Source organism: Struthio camelus, chromosome 5 (assembly GCF_040807025.1).
Source record: "Struthio camelus isolate bStrCam1 chromosome 5, bStrCam1.hap1, whole genome shotgun sequence".
In the NCBI taxonomy this organism is placed as follows: domain Eukaryota; kingdom Metazoa; phylum Chordata; class Aves; order Struthioniformes; family Struthionidae; genus Struthio; species Struthio camelus.
In genome coordinates this window covers 50,415,526-50,432,819 of record NC_090946.1, presented here as the reverse complement: position 1 = coordinate 50,432,819, position 17,294 = coordinate 50,415,526, and the positions used below count along the sequence as shown (strand labels likewise).

The 17,294-nt window shown below is 34.9% G+C and overlaps 1 protein-coding gene across 12 annotated transcripts in view; it reads right to left on the bottom strand.

Annotated features, from left to right (window-relative positions):
- The window catches only part of DPH6 (diphthamine biosynthesis 6), a 265,858-nt gene that overhangs the window by 94,439 nt on the left and 154,125 nt on the right, over nt 1-17,294 (bottom strand). For 6 of the 12 annotated variants that reach the window (XM_068946340.1, XM_068946343.1, XM_068946342.1 and 3 more), the window contains exon 13: nt 10,285-10,527. The exons of 4 other annotated variants lie outside the window; for them this stretch is intronic. In XM_068946340.1, the coding sequence (XP_068802441.1) occupies nt 10,285-10,527 (243 nt within the window). Of the gene's footprint in view, nt 1-3,222; nt 3,439-10,284; nt 10,528-17,294 lie in introns of those variants that run through there. 2 more of the 12 variants (XM_068946351.1, XM_068946350.1) reach the window with 2 other exon arrangements.

Genomic DNA, 17,294 nt, shown 5'->3' with positions numbered 1-17,294 from the left:
AGATATGCTACTGACTACATATTTGTAATTGCTTCCACAGAGTCATATGTGACAAATTAAGTGAAAGCTTTCCCAAAATAATTGACTCTTAATTAGAAATGATTAGCAATTAGCATATATGCACAAGTAATGACTTTGTTAATTACAGGAGATGGCCAAGATGCTTCCACAAAAAAGTTTATAAACGGGACACACAAAGCCCTGCATAATATTTCCACTGAGTAATGTCCAAAATAAAATCAATTAGATTTGAAGTTTGCTTCCAGCTTTGTTCATCGCATTACAACTAAAGACTGACAAGAGCTACAAGTTTTTATCATATCAGCTGAAAGCATTTTTATTTTTCATCCATGAAGCAGAATAAACACGGAGAGGAAGTTGAAAGTGATTATTCATTGCTGAGCTCGCATACATGTCACTGGGTCAATAGTTAGCATTGTCTGCTATGCTGAAATCTAAAGGGCTGCAAAATAATGCTAGTTCACATTTTTGCTGTCCTAAGTACTTGCTTGACAATGGTGTAGAGCAAAAGATGAAGAATTTTTAGTTTTCTTTTATTTTGACATTTATGAGTAAGGAAACTGAAGATCTAGAATTAAATTTTGAAGCCCACGTGATATTCTTCAGAGAGAAAAGGAAGAGGAGGGAATGAAACTGTTATTATGAGCAGCCTACAGAACCAGAGATGAGGATAACCAAACATTGGAATTTAGTAGGATCTCTTGGATTATACTATTTACTACTACAGTATTTCTAACTCGAAGAAGATATTTTCCTCACTGAATTTAATTTTTTTTCAAGTTTTCAGTGGTAGAAGAGTGTAACTCTGTATCTAAAAAGAGTCTCAAATGGAAGAGAAGATTTTTTGAGGTGTAGCTTTGACTGGAGTTTCCTGAGGGAAAAGGCCAGGTATACATTTTTCTAGTTAATTGTGGAGTTTCTTTCAAGGGTAATTTGCTGAATCTGTTCAATAGCTGAGTTTTGCTTCCTGCAACAGGAATACTTTTCTGGATCCAGCATATCCACGAAGATTAAGAGGATATTCCTCACAGATTTAAAGTGACGATTTCCAGGACAGGAATTTGACTAGTTTCTGAGATCTGAGTCTTCTGATTTTTGTTCAGAGGAGGTTAAAACACCCTTTCAGGAAAAGATCAAGATCTAGAATAACTAGTAACTACTTAATATCAAATCACTTGTTGAAAGCATTGACTAGGATGGAACACTTGCGTCTCTGGCTGAGAGATTCATCTGCTGCAATTTTAGGAAGGCCTAGTTGTCAATAAAACTTTTGTCTTTGTAGGTAGGGACGGTAATCTGCTGTCCTTTCAGATAATGATCATCAGGACTAACTTGTCCCGAAGAAAACAGAAAAAACTCTAAAGCTGATGACTTTCATGAAATTTATTCCTTCAGAGTGGGGGTTTAAAGTGACCTACCTGTAATTAAGACTAGAGTTTTATAGGAAAGTTTCCTGAGTGAAAGCAGGGCCTTGGTTACTTTTCAACCCGAATGGCATCCTACTTTCTATAAAGAGGCACTGAGAGCAAGTACCAGCCATGGGGATGCAATCCTGCTAATGGCTTTCACAGTCACGACATTTAAGACTTTTGCCCAGAGGTTCTGACCCAAGCGAAACAGCGGATGCATATATGCCCTCTTGCTTAGCACAAAAGTGACAGGCTCAAAATAGAATTAATATCTTTAGCAAAGGAGACGAAGAATGACTCAAAAAAACTCTTATATAGACACCGCTGCAGGGGAAAACCAGTCAACCTGGATGATGAACTAGTCTGTTTATCACCCTCAGTAACTTAATGTGAATTTCTGCACATTGCCTAACTGAAATACAAAGTTCAAATACATGTGTATATTACCTGTAAGTGGCAAATATGCTAGGGTAAATCAGCACAAGTTCATGGGAATTGGTTATGCTGATTTATACCACCTGAAGATTTGACTGTATCTGTATATAAATATCTATCTTCACAAATATTCACAAAAATAAGAAACACTAGCCTTTCTTATTTTACATTATTTCAAATTTTATGTTTATATCCTACAACAGGTTAAATTAGTCTATGCTGTTTAGAACATTTATGCAAATAATATGATTTTTCTTGTGTCTATATACTTAATTTCTAATAGTGGCTTTACTTAAGATCAGGTAGACTGCTTCATCTACCTGCTTTTTGTTACCTGCATTTCTTTTTTAAATTCATCACAGTTCCACTAATTTTACAAATAGAATATCAGAATCTTCCCAGGGAGAAAAAAAAAAGGGAAAGCGCAATCCTTTCACATCCAGCTGTCGCCCAGTGTCAAAAGGCAGAATATTTTCAAGAACCTCTAGAGTTCCACTATCAGCATTCAACTTGTGTTAAATATTCTCATTACAACTGCTTCAAATGAATACAAAAGCTTTGTTTAAACCTAACATAGGAGAAATGAAATACACCAGGCACAACATGAAAGACCCTCTACCACTGTGCTGTGTGAATGCCCTGCATGTTCTCAATACGGGCTATAAAAGAGGCCTGTTTTAATATCTCAAATTGTGGAACTTTCAAAATAACACCTAGTTAAAAAAAAAAAAAAGCCATAAACCTATTTTGTTAAAAAAAGGAAAGAGAAACATGTATTTTCTTTCTATTGAATTTTTGATAGGCTTATGTACTGGTTTGTGGCAATGTTTTTCAAAACTATTCAGTTTTCTTTTGGTAATATGAACAATTATATTAATTAACCCTGGGAGATTTTTCTGCTACGTAAATGTAGCAGGGTTTTAATCTGTCTTTTATACCATTATAATATAAATTTACCTCTACTCCTCACATTTCAATTACTCTGCTTGAGAAACTAGTAAAATAAGGAGCCCATTTCAACCAGTTTTGTCTACATTATTGTTTATAGGGCACAGAAGTTACAATACGATTTGGAAATATACCAACTGTATTCAACATAAATATTAACTAGTATGTATAATAAAATACACAAAGCCATGCACCTGAATATTATAGACTCACAAAATCTGTTCAGGATGGTGAAAGAGTAAATATCCTCTCATATAAAGCTGTTTCTTATATTCCTTTTAAGTTAAAAGTAATTTGCTCAATAGGTAAAGAGGATCTTAAACTGTCCAGTCTTTTGCAGCAAGAACAGGCTGTGGTGTCCACTATTCGAGTATTATCCACCCTTGCTCTACTTAGGACAAAGAGACAGAAAATATATGAATTTTATTTAAATTGATGATTGTATATTCCAAATACAACGGCAATGTCTGAACAATGCAAAGCACTACTGTGTTACGGATACATGATGCCTTTCTAAATGACTGCTATAAAGACATAAACATTACTTCAGAAAACACTGCTTCTGCTTCTGGAATTAACTTGTTTATAACTGACCCGAGACTTCTGCATCGCTCTGTATTTCATTCTGTGGACAAAATGGAAAGAACAGGTTTACAAAAGAATTAATTTTCAGTTTAAGATGTAGGGAAGCTGAAATGGGATTTACGGGAGTATTGAAACAGGTTAGGTGCACGGGCTCCCTACAAGCCAGTGGCTCTTAGTCATTTACTCTTAGGTATTCTACAAAAATCCTACTTCATGCTCATGTATATCTTTTGATGTCTAAACAGTTTGTAAATCTGGCCAAAGAGGTTTAAACTTAGATATTTAAAGCAGGCATCAAGTTATCCAAGAGTTGAAATAAGCAAGAAACCCAGTCACGATATACATGTCAGAGAAAGCATTGCATATCTTTTTCCCAGCACTTCTACATTATGATGTGCTATTAAGACACACATTGTCAACCATCTGACTGGCATTCCTGAGAGAATGAAAGTCAACTGTAGCACTTTTCGCTGGATTTGAAACAATCATGGGATCTCAGCCACTCATACTGAACACTTACCATAAAAAAGAAAGCTCCTCTCTGAAGAAAGTGGGCTAGAGAACTTTTAAAGTTTGTATTACATTTGCTTGGGTAGGAATTTATTGGAGGAAGCCGACCAGACAACTAATGATTCTTTTCTGTACACATATGAGCTGTGTTTTTATAAAAGCCAAAAGAGAATAATTTTTCACGTTACAGAAAGTATTTCCTGAGCTAGATTTTTCAACACTGAAGGCAGAAAATATGGTGGGAGCAGCCTAATAAAATAACCCAGAGTGGAATTAACACACTAATCTATAATATCATCATCTGAAGAAAAAAATAGGATGTATAAAATGAATTGCTGAAGATAAAAGCTAACGGGACTAGAGTTATTAATAAATCTTGTGGTTCCGTTAAATATTATCCTTCTATGCAACCCTCTCTTCCATTCTTAACAAAATACATCTTTTCACCGTTTCATCCAGCTTTTCAAAATCTCACTTCACTAATATTCAGCATTTATGTACAAATACAAAGAATCCTAAATTCAGTATTAAATTTAAAAATTAACTTTAAAATTGTTAAGGGAAAAATCTATTGTCATAAAAAGCATTGTGCACTAAATGTACTAAAGCATTTTCCCTATACATTTTTCTTTTTATGACAAGGAAATTAGAGATAATATTTCACAGTTCTGGAAAATCTGCCTCATAGAGTTTTGTATAGGCCATCAAATCAAAATAAGAAATTAAATGCATTTTTACCATTCAGTTATGTTTATCAAGAACTATATTTCAAAAGTAGCAAACGGCCTCCAAGTGTAACTGTGAGTAAGTTAACGTACTCTTAACTCACAGATCAAACTCAACTACTGTTATTTGCTGTGGAATATATACCTGATTAGAAACAGACAAAACCAGTCGCTATTACACAGATGATCAAAGTTGATATATTGTACTGGTCGAGCTATACTCAGTTTTGCTGGAGATTAGCAAGATGTAAGAAATAAAATACATAGTAGTCAAATTGAAATGCCTGGAATTCTGAGACAATACAGAATATTACTTCTATGTATTTGTGAGGGTAACGACAGTGACCAAAATCAGACATCCAGAGGTGGAAAAAAAATGTTGCCATGGTCTTGCTTATCTCAGTTAGTCTAGCAGAGTCTGCTGTACAGAGAGAAGTATAATACACCACTTAAAATACTACTACAAAGACGATTCTGCATGGAAAGCCCATGGGGAAGGGAAAAAGAAGGTGGGGGTGAACTCAGCTGCAAACTAAACATAGTGAGAGTTCTAGCTAAACAGTAAAACTCCACCCCTATTGAATAAAATGCATACATAAAGCAAATTAATAACATTTGCAGCCAGAGTCACTGTTTTATCATTATACAATAATTATTTGGAATATTTCCATCTATCAATAATGCCATCTGTCCCATCCAATAAAAATGGACTACAACCCATATGGCTTATTTTTTCTATTGATTACTCTGCTGAATGAGTTAGCAAAACGACTCATAAAATCATCATTTTAGATGACACTGTCATTAAAAGATGTGAAGAAAAACAGAAGATGAGACTTAATTGGAAAACTGTCAGTTTATTTTCCAGAAAGTTTTAGCAATGCTGTAAGATTTTTTTCTTTTTAAAAAAAGCTCTAAATGCTAACTACTGGATTAGACAGAAACTGTTTTACCACACAAATGTTACTATTGCTAATTATGTATATTGAAGAAGCCCCCAACATGTAACTCCCCAAAAGTGTCAAGATGTCCCAGAATGTGCCTGAGAGAGCTTACAGCTTATCTCATGAAGAATCCGTGGAAGGGGTGTAACTTACAAATGGGACAGGGAGAAGCTGATGGCCGACACTTATATTTGTTAATTCCAATTGTTTTTGCAAGTTCTTTGCTTTCATTATTTGTTTGCATAGTTGTTTTTATTCTGCTTTTGCAGCTCTTTTCATTTTAACTGCTGCTTCTCTTAACTATATTTTAATTTCTACAACAACCACTAGTTAATAGCAATCCAGCCTTTCTTATCCATCCACAGAACTTAAATGCTTACCTAGACTCCTTTATCCTAGATTTCATTTCTACAGTATCATTTTATTTAGTTTTAACAATGGAAATCTTTCTTATGTACATTCAAGATGTTGTGCCAAAGGCCTTTTTGTCAGCCCAGTGATCTAGTGGTCTTTTGGAGCGAGTCCTCACTGTGGCTGCTTTCTTGTCCTTCCTTCTCCACTATTTTGTTTGTTTCCGCAGTGGACTTCTATTACAATCTCCCATTCCTCCACCAGATTTCTATTTCCTCCATTGTCCTGAATGGCTTTTGAAGGATACTGGGACTCAAATGGACATAGGGAAGAAGAAGATAGAGGGATGGGGGCTGGATTCCAGCTCAGCATATAATAATTGATGTCTGTGGGTAATCGGGGCTCATGGAGGCTGCATTCAGGGCTGTAGTACAGCAACGAGGCTGTAGGGAGTAGTCATTGGAGTTGAGATACTGAGCTGGCACCTGGAGTGAGGGAATCGGGATGACAGCAGCAGAAAGAATCGCACAGGAAGCCAGGAAGGCTGGTTGAATGACATTGGAATAAAGAGTCAGAGGCTCGCTGACTGAAATAGGTTAAAAGTCACTATGGTGTCCAGCCTGGTTATCACCACTCTTCTCTCTCTCTTACAATTCCCTCCCATCCTTACTGCTCATCAGAAGAACTCTTGTGGGTATCGGTGAAAGTATTTGGTTATTCTGAAACACATTCAATTCACCTTTCTCATCATAGTTCAAGAAGTTCCGAAAAGATGACTGTCACTGTCAATTATATGCCAAGAAGTACTCAAAAATGCAGAAAAATTTGCCTGATTACCTTATCTCAGATGAAGTTTTGATCAATATCATGCCCATGTTCTGCTCTAACAACTTCATCTGAAAAGTAAATCCGTTGTGTTACGTAAACACATCCAGAGAACAATTCTTGCCCTTCTTTCTCAATGTTCCTTTGGTCCTAAATGTTCCTTTAGGTCCAATTTATTTGTGTGCTAAACAATTCATACAATCCCTTTTGCGCTTTCCTCACTACTGACTTAAAATTGCTGTTGTAAGAAAAATATTACTTATGTAGAGGATATTTACCACATATTGCTATATGACAACATGCTAAAAATTCTTGTGTTCAAAAAAAGCTTTTACAGTTCTGATGCATACAATTTAGTCATTGTGTTAAATACAAATGCCTCAATCATCGTGTACTATCATTTCACTATTAAATACAGAACTTTCAAGAACAGAACAGTAAGAGTATAAAATCCCTCTTAAAAACTTAATTAAATGTATGGTTTATAATGTCTAGTTTACAAGAAATGAGTTCTGAGCTGCACTGTTTTGTTTGCACAGATTCTTTTTTTCCATGGATGACAGCAGCAGAACAATTTGTTTGTTCTTATTAAGTAATCTGCAGGTTGCTATTGATTCACACCTTTGGCCACTGCCTGAAATAAAGCTCAAGAACAAAAAAAAATTATTTTGGTTTGGCTGACTAATTTACTTGCAGAAAACTGGTATATAACAGAAAACGGTACCGAACAAAATGGCAGTAGTTAGTATTCGGACATCAAAAATGAACAAAAACTAACATAAATAAAAGGATGCACAACTTAGACTCTTGAATATAGATGTCTTTGGAGTAAAGCTACTGTGTTCTGGATTCCACACAGAAAGCTAGTATCTTACAGCACTCCATAGACTGCATCCAAGAAAATATTAAGAAGGGTAAAAACTAGATTTGTCTTCACCGATTCTATGGGGTAAGTTTAGTATAATTTTATGAAGTTATTCAGAATGTCAGACTTTACTATTTTCTTGTTCTACGATTAGAATCAGCCAAAAAGAACATTTCTCCTAACACCATGCAAGCTAGTGCTTCTTCTCCTATGTAAAACCTCACTGATGACCATCCATCTACACTAACAAGCCAATTATATTTTCATGGCAGGACAATTCCTCTCTTTGGTTCCCTGTAACAGAAGTGTGTTACTTCTTTTTCTCTGCTTTATTGTGTACATAAACCAGTACTAATCAAAAGAGCATGCATAGCCTGAGGAAAAGTTAATTCTTCCATTCAAAGCTCTTATTGATGAAATGATTGGGAAATTGGTTCCTCTGGCTGCTAAAAACATTAGATTCCCACCGGTATTTTAAAATTTTCCAAAGTATTTTTAGATTATGTTGTGGCACACATCACTTCATCTGCTAATAGTTTTTCACTATTTCTGATACTGTCACTAACAAAAATTAATGAACATAATCTCATAAGCATAAGATATGATAAGCATCCTCTCGAATTGCTAGATGCTGCTCTAGCACGTTTTTTTTAAACATCCATGAAACCTTTTAGAGAGCTAACTCTTCATAGAAGTCTGTGCAGGCAGCAATCCGTTATTTAACCTGTAGTTTGAGCAACGAAAAAGTGACATGGGCCAGATACCAGCAATAATTCAAAGACAAGAAATGCTTGCTGCCTCTGAACCATCATTAGATAGTACATCCAAGAAGTATCAGCTAAAGATAATATATCTATAAACCATCACAGAACCACAGAATATCTAGGGTTGGAAGGCACCTCTGGAGATCATCTGGTCCAACCCCCTTGCTCAAGCAGGGTCACCTAGAAGAGGTTGCTCCGAGACAGCCGTGTCCAGTTGGGTTTTGAATATCTCCAAGGATGGAGACTCCACAACCTCTCTGGGCAATCTGTTCCAGTCCTCAGTCACCCTCACAGAGGACAATATTCTTGAATATGCACTGGTGTCACACTCACTGTTTCCATTTAAAGGTCCTACAAAACCTACTGGTGTGCAAAACCTTTAATAGTAGTGGACCTAACTTCACCTTAAGAACTATGGTGATATCTCCACAGTAGGTCTTAGAATCTGACATAAATATGGCTAGCAGATACAAATGCTGAGGGTTTCTACAGCATGACACAAACTTTGGAATACCCTTCCCATAAGAAAAAAGAAAACTTAAATGAATATTGACTTTTGAAAATGTTGGTATTAGCTTCTGTTACAGTCTTGTCTGGAAGAATGTGTCTTTCTGAGTTCACTTTAATTGTTTCCAAATCAAACCATAAAAAGCTATGATCATTCTTCAAAAGGAGACCAAATGGTGAGGTTATTTCAGACTAGTACGGGTTAGCTACTTTGGTAAATTTTAAATATACAAGCATCTTAATAACTGAGCTCTTCTGAATACATTATAAAAATCACCTGTTTACCAAAGCATTCATCAAGAATACTAGAACAAATAGAAACACCTGACAGCACACCCCAGAGTAGAAATTGCCAGGTGTTCAGCAAACAACACATCTTACATTCAAAGCAAAAGAAAATGAAACAAAACCTGAAATCTTAGTAGACCTAAATGAGCGCTACACAGAGGACCAGAAATGTATCAGATGTAAAACACTTGGTTGTGATGGAGTAGTAAACACTACTTAGAAGAGTCCTCTATTAATAAATCAAGGCTGAATGTTTAAGTTTCTATCTAAAGCCTATATCTTTATTCACTGCCTAGTGCAGAGACTGAAAGTGAAGGCAAATAGAAGGAAATAAAGCTTTAGGAGCACAGATCTTTCTTCTATGGCAATATTAACATGCTATGCTTCCAAGCTACATATTTCTCTGAGAAACCATAACAATTAAGTTACATATAGCAGTTATATAGAAACTACTCTTGCTTATTCATTCAGAGAGTAGTTATGTTTTATTTACAAGATTTGTGGCTATTACCTTTTTCAGGCTTGCAGATTGTTCTGTGGCTATTTAAGAAAAATGTTACAAATAGGAGAATTTATTATGATGATGTTATAGATCACTGTGGAAGATGTTAAAGATTGTTAAAGATAATCTAGGGTCAACCAATAGCGAGGCACGCCACACTTTGGTCTTAGAAGTTCAGCTGAATAATAAGCAACAGTGAACTGCTAAACTTCGTTGTCATGACAATATTGCTTGGAATAAAGAGTTGGAAAAAAACCTCAACAGAACAACCCTCAAAAAGCTAAGATAAAAAGCCCAATTCCTCTTAGGTAAAAATATCTGGCAAGAGGTATGAACAGGCTACTGTTAAAGAATTCTTCAACATATTGCTTTGGGGAATTAAGACAAAGTTAGTGATGAATATAACTTTCTATTAAGCAATTTTCTTTCTCAATTGTGCACAACCACTTATAAACCAGAACATAACAGCTCAATCAAACCTTATTATATCAGCTTTACTTGAACCCCTCTGAAATGTACTGAGAAAATGCTGGTATTACTGCAAGACTTAGGAAAAGAAAAAAAAAAAGACAACCTAGAAGGAAGAAAATGGATATCACAGCTACCTTTTTATATTCTCTTAATTTCCTCTGCCATATAGAATGAGCAACAGGAATATACTTGCTGTCAGTTACATAACAGTTAGCCATAAGGATGTGCTGGAGTGCAGTGTTCTGGTTCATGGCTTGAAGAACTCTCTCCACATGACGGAGGGAAACTATGGCCTCAGTCCATATGCCCCCACTCACAAGCTGCATAGTACAAGGTACTAGAGCAATCTGTCCAGCACAGTAGAGAACATCACCAACCTAGAAGGGGGAAAAAAAAAAAAAAGTTTTGGGATATGGAAGGTAACGGAAGTATCTTCCATTTTTCTAGGTTTTTACTTTCAACACTGCTGTTCTTTGCCATCATTTGTCATGTTGCTAAAAATGGAGCATACATGTCAATCATACAGGTTATTTTCGCAGGAATTTAGTTACAATATAGAAATACAGCATTATAATAAACTTTAATCTAAGAATTAATACATGGATAGTCAAATATGCATAACCATCTTCAGCTTAAATTGATGAGCTACAACTAGATATATGCAATTTAACCTTCTGCAATGTTACAATATTTTTCTGGAATTTCTGGAAGGACTTTTACCAAGTTCCAAGTAAACTCATTTGTAGTTAGATAGCTCAGGTATAAAGCGGAAAAAAGAGGAACTTGTTGCTTCTACTTTTTATGAGTGACAGTATTTTTATTATTACTTTAATGAAGACATTTGGAAGTTACCACATCCTCTGTTGTGTCAGCTCCGAATAATTATATCTGCTGTTACTGCCTGTTACTGCTGCTACAATACACAGAGGTCCCAACATGGTTAAATATGCTCTTGCTTTCTTTAAGTGACCTTCTACTTTTTTCTGTGTTCCAGGAGTTTCGGTGATGTTGCACACTAGCTTTGGCTCAATGCTATCTTTTTTTGATTGCTATGTCTTAGGTTTAGCTATGTCATACGTTTTAAAGCATATATCTGTAATGTCTTCAGTATATTAATCTAAAAATATTATAAGAACAATACTGCAGCATAACTCAAAGACTGCATATTATTAAAAATCATCATAATACACCAAAGGGCAAAAGGCAATTGCAGATTGAAAATAAGCTGCAGAAGAGTGCTACTTGATCAAAGAGATGGGGTCATCTTTTGAAAACTGAATAAAACAGGTGGTCAGATATACCACCAATATGTCAAACTGGGCAGCAGGGTAGTTACTTTGGGCTGATCTTCATAAGTCTTCCTGGCAACACTCTGAAGACCTACTTTTTTAACTGCAGCCAGCAAAGGAAATGTTCGCTCTTACTGTTCACACATCTGAAAGATTTATTATGAAATCTTAATGTAAATATCAAAACTCTTCATCCTCTTATTCTGTACTTCTCTAGAAAGTGTGTACTTTCCCTGATTAGCGAAGCAGTGAATGCTATTCAATATCAAAAGAAAACTAAGTATAGCAGTGCGAAGTAAGGTGAGTGTAAGCAGCTTTGAAGTCAGCATAGGAAGCATTTTGCTGTGAGTAAAGAGAGGGAAAATGGACTGAGAAAGAATCCTTTAGGAAGAACTTTGCAGAATTTTTGCATAAACTGTAAAAATTCCTCAGAATTAAGAATAATTGAAAAAGAAATCTGTGTCCTAGAAGACATGGCAATCAAACCATGTGACAGACCCATATGCAACTCCAAATCTGTCCTCATAACTGTCTGTGTCTCACAAAAGACTCACACATGTAACTATTGGAAGAGCATCTTATACAATTTGGCATACAAGTTCTATGATTAGCAGCTGAAGAGGGGGAGGAGGCAGAGAGGAAACATAATATATCAACTGACATCTATCAACTACTTAAATTGTTTAAAATAACTAAAAAATTATTTTGATAATGCTATATATAATCCTGAAGTTTGAAAAAAATATGCAAATAGTATTTTGGTTTATAGGAACAAATGGTCTTTTTTTTTGTAATGCTATTTTAAAATATGTGCCATTGAATAAGGGAGTCCAGCCAGCTATCAAGTGGCATACTGACAAGTTGAGAAGCAAATTCAGAAAGATATGATTCAGAGGGGCACAGGTTTGTTTTTAAAATAAGCCATTCATTTTCACCCCTGCTAAATGAAATCTGTGTATTAGTCAAAGCCTCCAATACAGGTAGTTTATACTTTTATAGAAAAGTCATTCTAGCAATACTTCTTCCTTTTTTCCTGTTAGGCCCCTAGTTTTTCATGCATTACCCATGTTAATTATTAGGTAGACAGAAGAGCTATTCAACCAGTTCACTTCCCCTATTCTTGAACAGATTGTTTGAGACATAATATGAATACTAATTAACGATAAAATATCTGTCAGTGTTTTGAAATATGGACTAAGATAGCACTTTCTTAAAGTATCCTGGATAGTTCTGATACAATTAGCCTCACTGGTCGTAAGCAAGGTCAAAACAAACCTCTGAAAGATTTGAGCAAAATTGGCATCACTTTTGGCTCAAAGTCAGTAGGAATTTTGCAGAGTTCTTTAAAAATAAATTAAAAAATCCCTCTGTTCCTAACATACTTGTTTGTATCTCAAGACATAATTAATAGAAAAACAGTATTCCTACCATGCCACCATGTTATGAAAAGGTGGATGCACGGGGGAAAGAGGACAGAAGGATAAAAATAAGGCCACAGGTTTTCAGTGACTGTATTTCAGGGGGATATAATTTAGGATAAGGGAAGGGAGGAGGCACGCTCCTCTTTCTGAGTGACTTGGTCATGAAACTCAGGTACAAAAAAACAACCAGCAGGGGCAAAGCAGCAAAGCAGGAAAAAACACTGTTTTAGCAGATTTCAAGAGGCTGTCTCTACAATGTTTGAAGTATTATGCGGAAAATTGTTAGCAGAGTAAAAAGCATTTAAAACAAGGAAGGCTTTATAAAATCTTGTTCACAGTATTGAAATCTTACAACAGAAGATGTCAAGATGTATGGTGTCAGTCCTTGTGTTATGGAAGTGTTCTGTAAAACCCTGCTAGAGCTTTGCAACAGTTTATCTTTTTGCATCTACAAGGACAACAGAAGTTTTGTCAGGCTATACATTCACAGTGTATCAAGTCTAGAGGACTGGGTTATCCAGAAAATTCAGCACAGAAAGAAAACCACAATATAATGTGCATGCATGTATGCACTCGATGTCTCAGCTTACATCGATGACTTAATTTTCACTGTAGCCCATACACGTATTTCTTGTGTTAAAATTGCATTAAATGTTTGACAAATCCCCAAATAAAAAACTTGTACTGCTGAGATGCTCACTTTTACCAGTTTATTTCTAATATAGCTCCATTGAAGTCAGTAGTGTATAAATGGGATCCTACGTGATTCCACATTTCCTCCCCTTTTTATTTTTATCAGTTCAAGTTAAACAAAAGGTGAGTCTTAATAAGCTAGTACAATAATTTAACACTTTTTTTTTTTCAGTTAGCACTGTAAATAACCAAAGGAAGGCAGTGGAGAACCAGGATTTTGATGTATTTTATGTAATTCACCCTCTAACAGACAGGAATGCTAAGCTCTTACTTGAGAATTACTGCTTTTCCTCCTGTAGCTGTGCTGCAAGAAGTATAATATAGAGCTAGATCATGGCTAATACAGAGATTCACTTTTTTTTAAGCTGAACTTCCTGCATTCATTTTTTAGGAAAGTAGAAGGTAAAGCACCCATGATACTGCGGAAAGGAAAAGATCAATATAACTCTTGGTGTCACTTCAAATAGTTCTAGCCCATGAATTTTAACAATATTGTAAGTCATCCAAAGGACAAAACATATCTGTATTTTCAAGATGGTCCCTCCCACAAAATACAGTCCAGGAAAAGAAACTGAGAAAACTAGACTTCATTTGACCTAAGGACTAAGTTAAACTATAAATTAATAGGAGAAAGCTATAATTATTGTTACTCAGAGAAGAACAGAAGCACTGAGTTAATTTTTTTTATAAATATTAATTATTTAGAAGTACAAATGAACAGCAAACAATAATATTGTTCAGTGAATTCATCCTGATTAGAATTTAAAGATTTTTAAAAATATGAACGTGAACTCTTCTGTCCCTTCCCTATCCCCCAACATTATCCCATAAACCCTTTGGAGAAGCACAGGAAAAACTATTACCTGAAAATAAAATAGCTACTAACATGTTTAGGCATATGTAGAAAATCACCAGTCACCAAGGAGAACCTAAACATCATCACAGATATTAGGGACTAGTTTTTTCTTCATATATACTATTGCACAACTGACCACATATAGTATTGGTTAAATATCCCCTCTAATTTAAATATCAATAGAACAGTGATTATCTGGTTATACGAGAGTTGCATTTCCATAGAGAGAAAACTTACCACTGGCAGTCTTACTCAATCAAAGATTTATCCAAATGGATCCTTTTTCCAGGATCTACAGACATTTGCATACCTTCGTACTTCTGGCTAAAGATTCACCTGTACCTGAAATTTTACTCTATTTAGAATTTTAAGGAAATAATCCTAAATGGGGTCCTTGAATGTTTTATAACTAAATAAAAAGATTTCAGAGTAATTCTAGAAACAATATTTGCTTTACAGGCCCTCTGACACTGTTTCATATATGTATATACAATTTTTACAATAAATGTTACAGTATGTGATGCCAGCATTTGACAGAACTATTAACTGAGGCTTCAATCTTATCAACATTTTAAATATGTACACAATAGTTGTGCACCTTGGGACATTTGTACAATACAGCCTCATATAACTTGCTGTTCAAGAAGTAAAAGAAATGAATACAACCTATTCCAAAGAAAATAATTCTTCCCTTTGCATCTCTTCCTCTTAGAGTAACCATAGATATTAATTGCTGCAACACTGGATTGATATAGACACATTTGTGATTTATTTTAGACTGCAGGGCTATTTTTATTTTCTAATGCCTCTTCTTTTCATTAGTATTGAACCTGTTGCACAGTTTAATCTGTGGATGTAAAGGGTCAGTGAACTACTTCTATGACTTTATAATTGGCAAATGAGAAAAACAAGTCTGTTTGTTAATAATAAGCTTAAACAGGGGTTCATATCTCCAGGAAAAATAAAAAGGAAAGAAAGAAAAAAAAAAAAAGGCTCTGTAAATCTAGAGAGGTTGAAATCCAGTAACATACTACGATTTTTCTTTAAAAACCTCCTCCTAAGTGCTATTTAGACATTAATGTCACCACTTAGAGTCTGATCAAAGGCCAATGGCTTAATATGTGTATTTCTCACAAACTGTGCCATGATTGCTTTAGAATAAAACTATTGAAACTTTATTAACCTTTTCCTTTTGGTATTGGCAAAATTTGCTAGTGATTAACTGGTATAAATATAAAAATTTCAGAAAATTTCTAACGGAGACATTTCAACCATCCACCTACAGGTATTTATGTCAATGTTAATATTTGCACCCTATGAACAAACATATGTTTCTTGGAATGAATGAAGTCAATATGTAATCAACTAAATCTTTGTTATGAATGCAGTATGGTGTCTGAGTGACTGCTGCCCTTTAACAGGTCAGGGTACACAAAAGATTCAGTGACCCTCTGACCTAACAGTCAAATAACCTACCATTATGTTCAGCCAATGTAAATAAGCATAACTGACAATGTGCTAATAGGCAGCCTCTGGTCAGTCACGTATACCTCTGACCTTAATGAAGACCTAAATCAATTAATACTTCAGGCAATAAAGACCTCTGGCTGATTAAGTTAGATAGAAATCATCTCCTCTAACGGGATTAAAGCTGTAAGGTGGTGAACTTTTAATTTAATATATGATAATCCTTTCTTCCTAAGGCCCTCTAATTTAGCTAATGATGGTGAAATTGCTTTCTACAATGTGAAATCTTTTATTCAACTACCTGAATAAAGTTTTCAAAAGGTACCATTTAGACAATAGTAATTGAAAGGCTTTCAGTTCATAATATGAACCTGAATTACATGTGACTGACATGGTTTTAATACATTACAATCTTCAATATGATATGCATATTTTCTTGAACTATTATGCATTTCTTGTTGAAAAATTCCATAAATGTGTTGATCATGCATAGTTCAATCTAGTACAGGTTTCCTATTTGCGAAATTTATACAGTATCAGGAAATGAAAGATGAAGAATATACTCCTGAATGAAAAATTGAAAAAATTAGTTGTTATATTACCTTCAACTAAACAATTTTGACATATGTATAAGAATCCACTTGTAACTTAAAAACATGCTTGCATATCATACTAAAAATTCCAGAACACCTCTTTAAATAAAATAATCTCTTTCCTAGTGAGGGTTGTAAAAGTGTAATTAATCAATAGTGTCTGTTATTGCTATCTTATTGAAATATCCGTATCGTTTCCACAGTTTTCAGAGGTTTATAAATGAGTTTTCAAGCACTCTGACTGCAGCCTGCTAATCATTATTTAAGGATGGAATTTCATATGTTTCAAAAGCTCTTTGGTTACCTACCTAAGCTACAAGAGTAAAAAATACTCATCTGTCTGCATCCTCCTTCACTCTTATGGTTTATTCTGCCAAACTACAATTTACTTTTTTTTTTTTTGAACTCTGAATTTGTAGGTTGTTAGGTCACTATGAAAATGGGATATTTTTGTATCAAGTTCTGAAGTAAAATACTGCAATATAATGCATGCAAAACTTCATTGTATGTTTTTTTCATGTAGTTTAGTAAAACTAAGATACGCCATACCACAAACTCATATTTGATATTGAACACATTGTTGTATGTCTATAAACAAACCCAAAAAAATGTGTGCATTTGTTAATGGAATTTATAGCCAAGGGTAGTGTCAGTCATGGAGTATTCATACACTGAGCAGCGCAAAAAACGGCAGATCTTAAAGGGGCTCCTAACTTGACAATGCGTCTGAAGAAGCCACAGTATTCATAATTATGAGCACCAAAGTGGCTTCAAAAACCACAGCCAAGTACATTCTACTCTTACCATAAGCTACCCAGCTGTAAA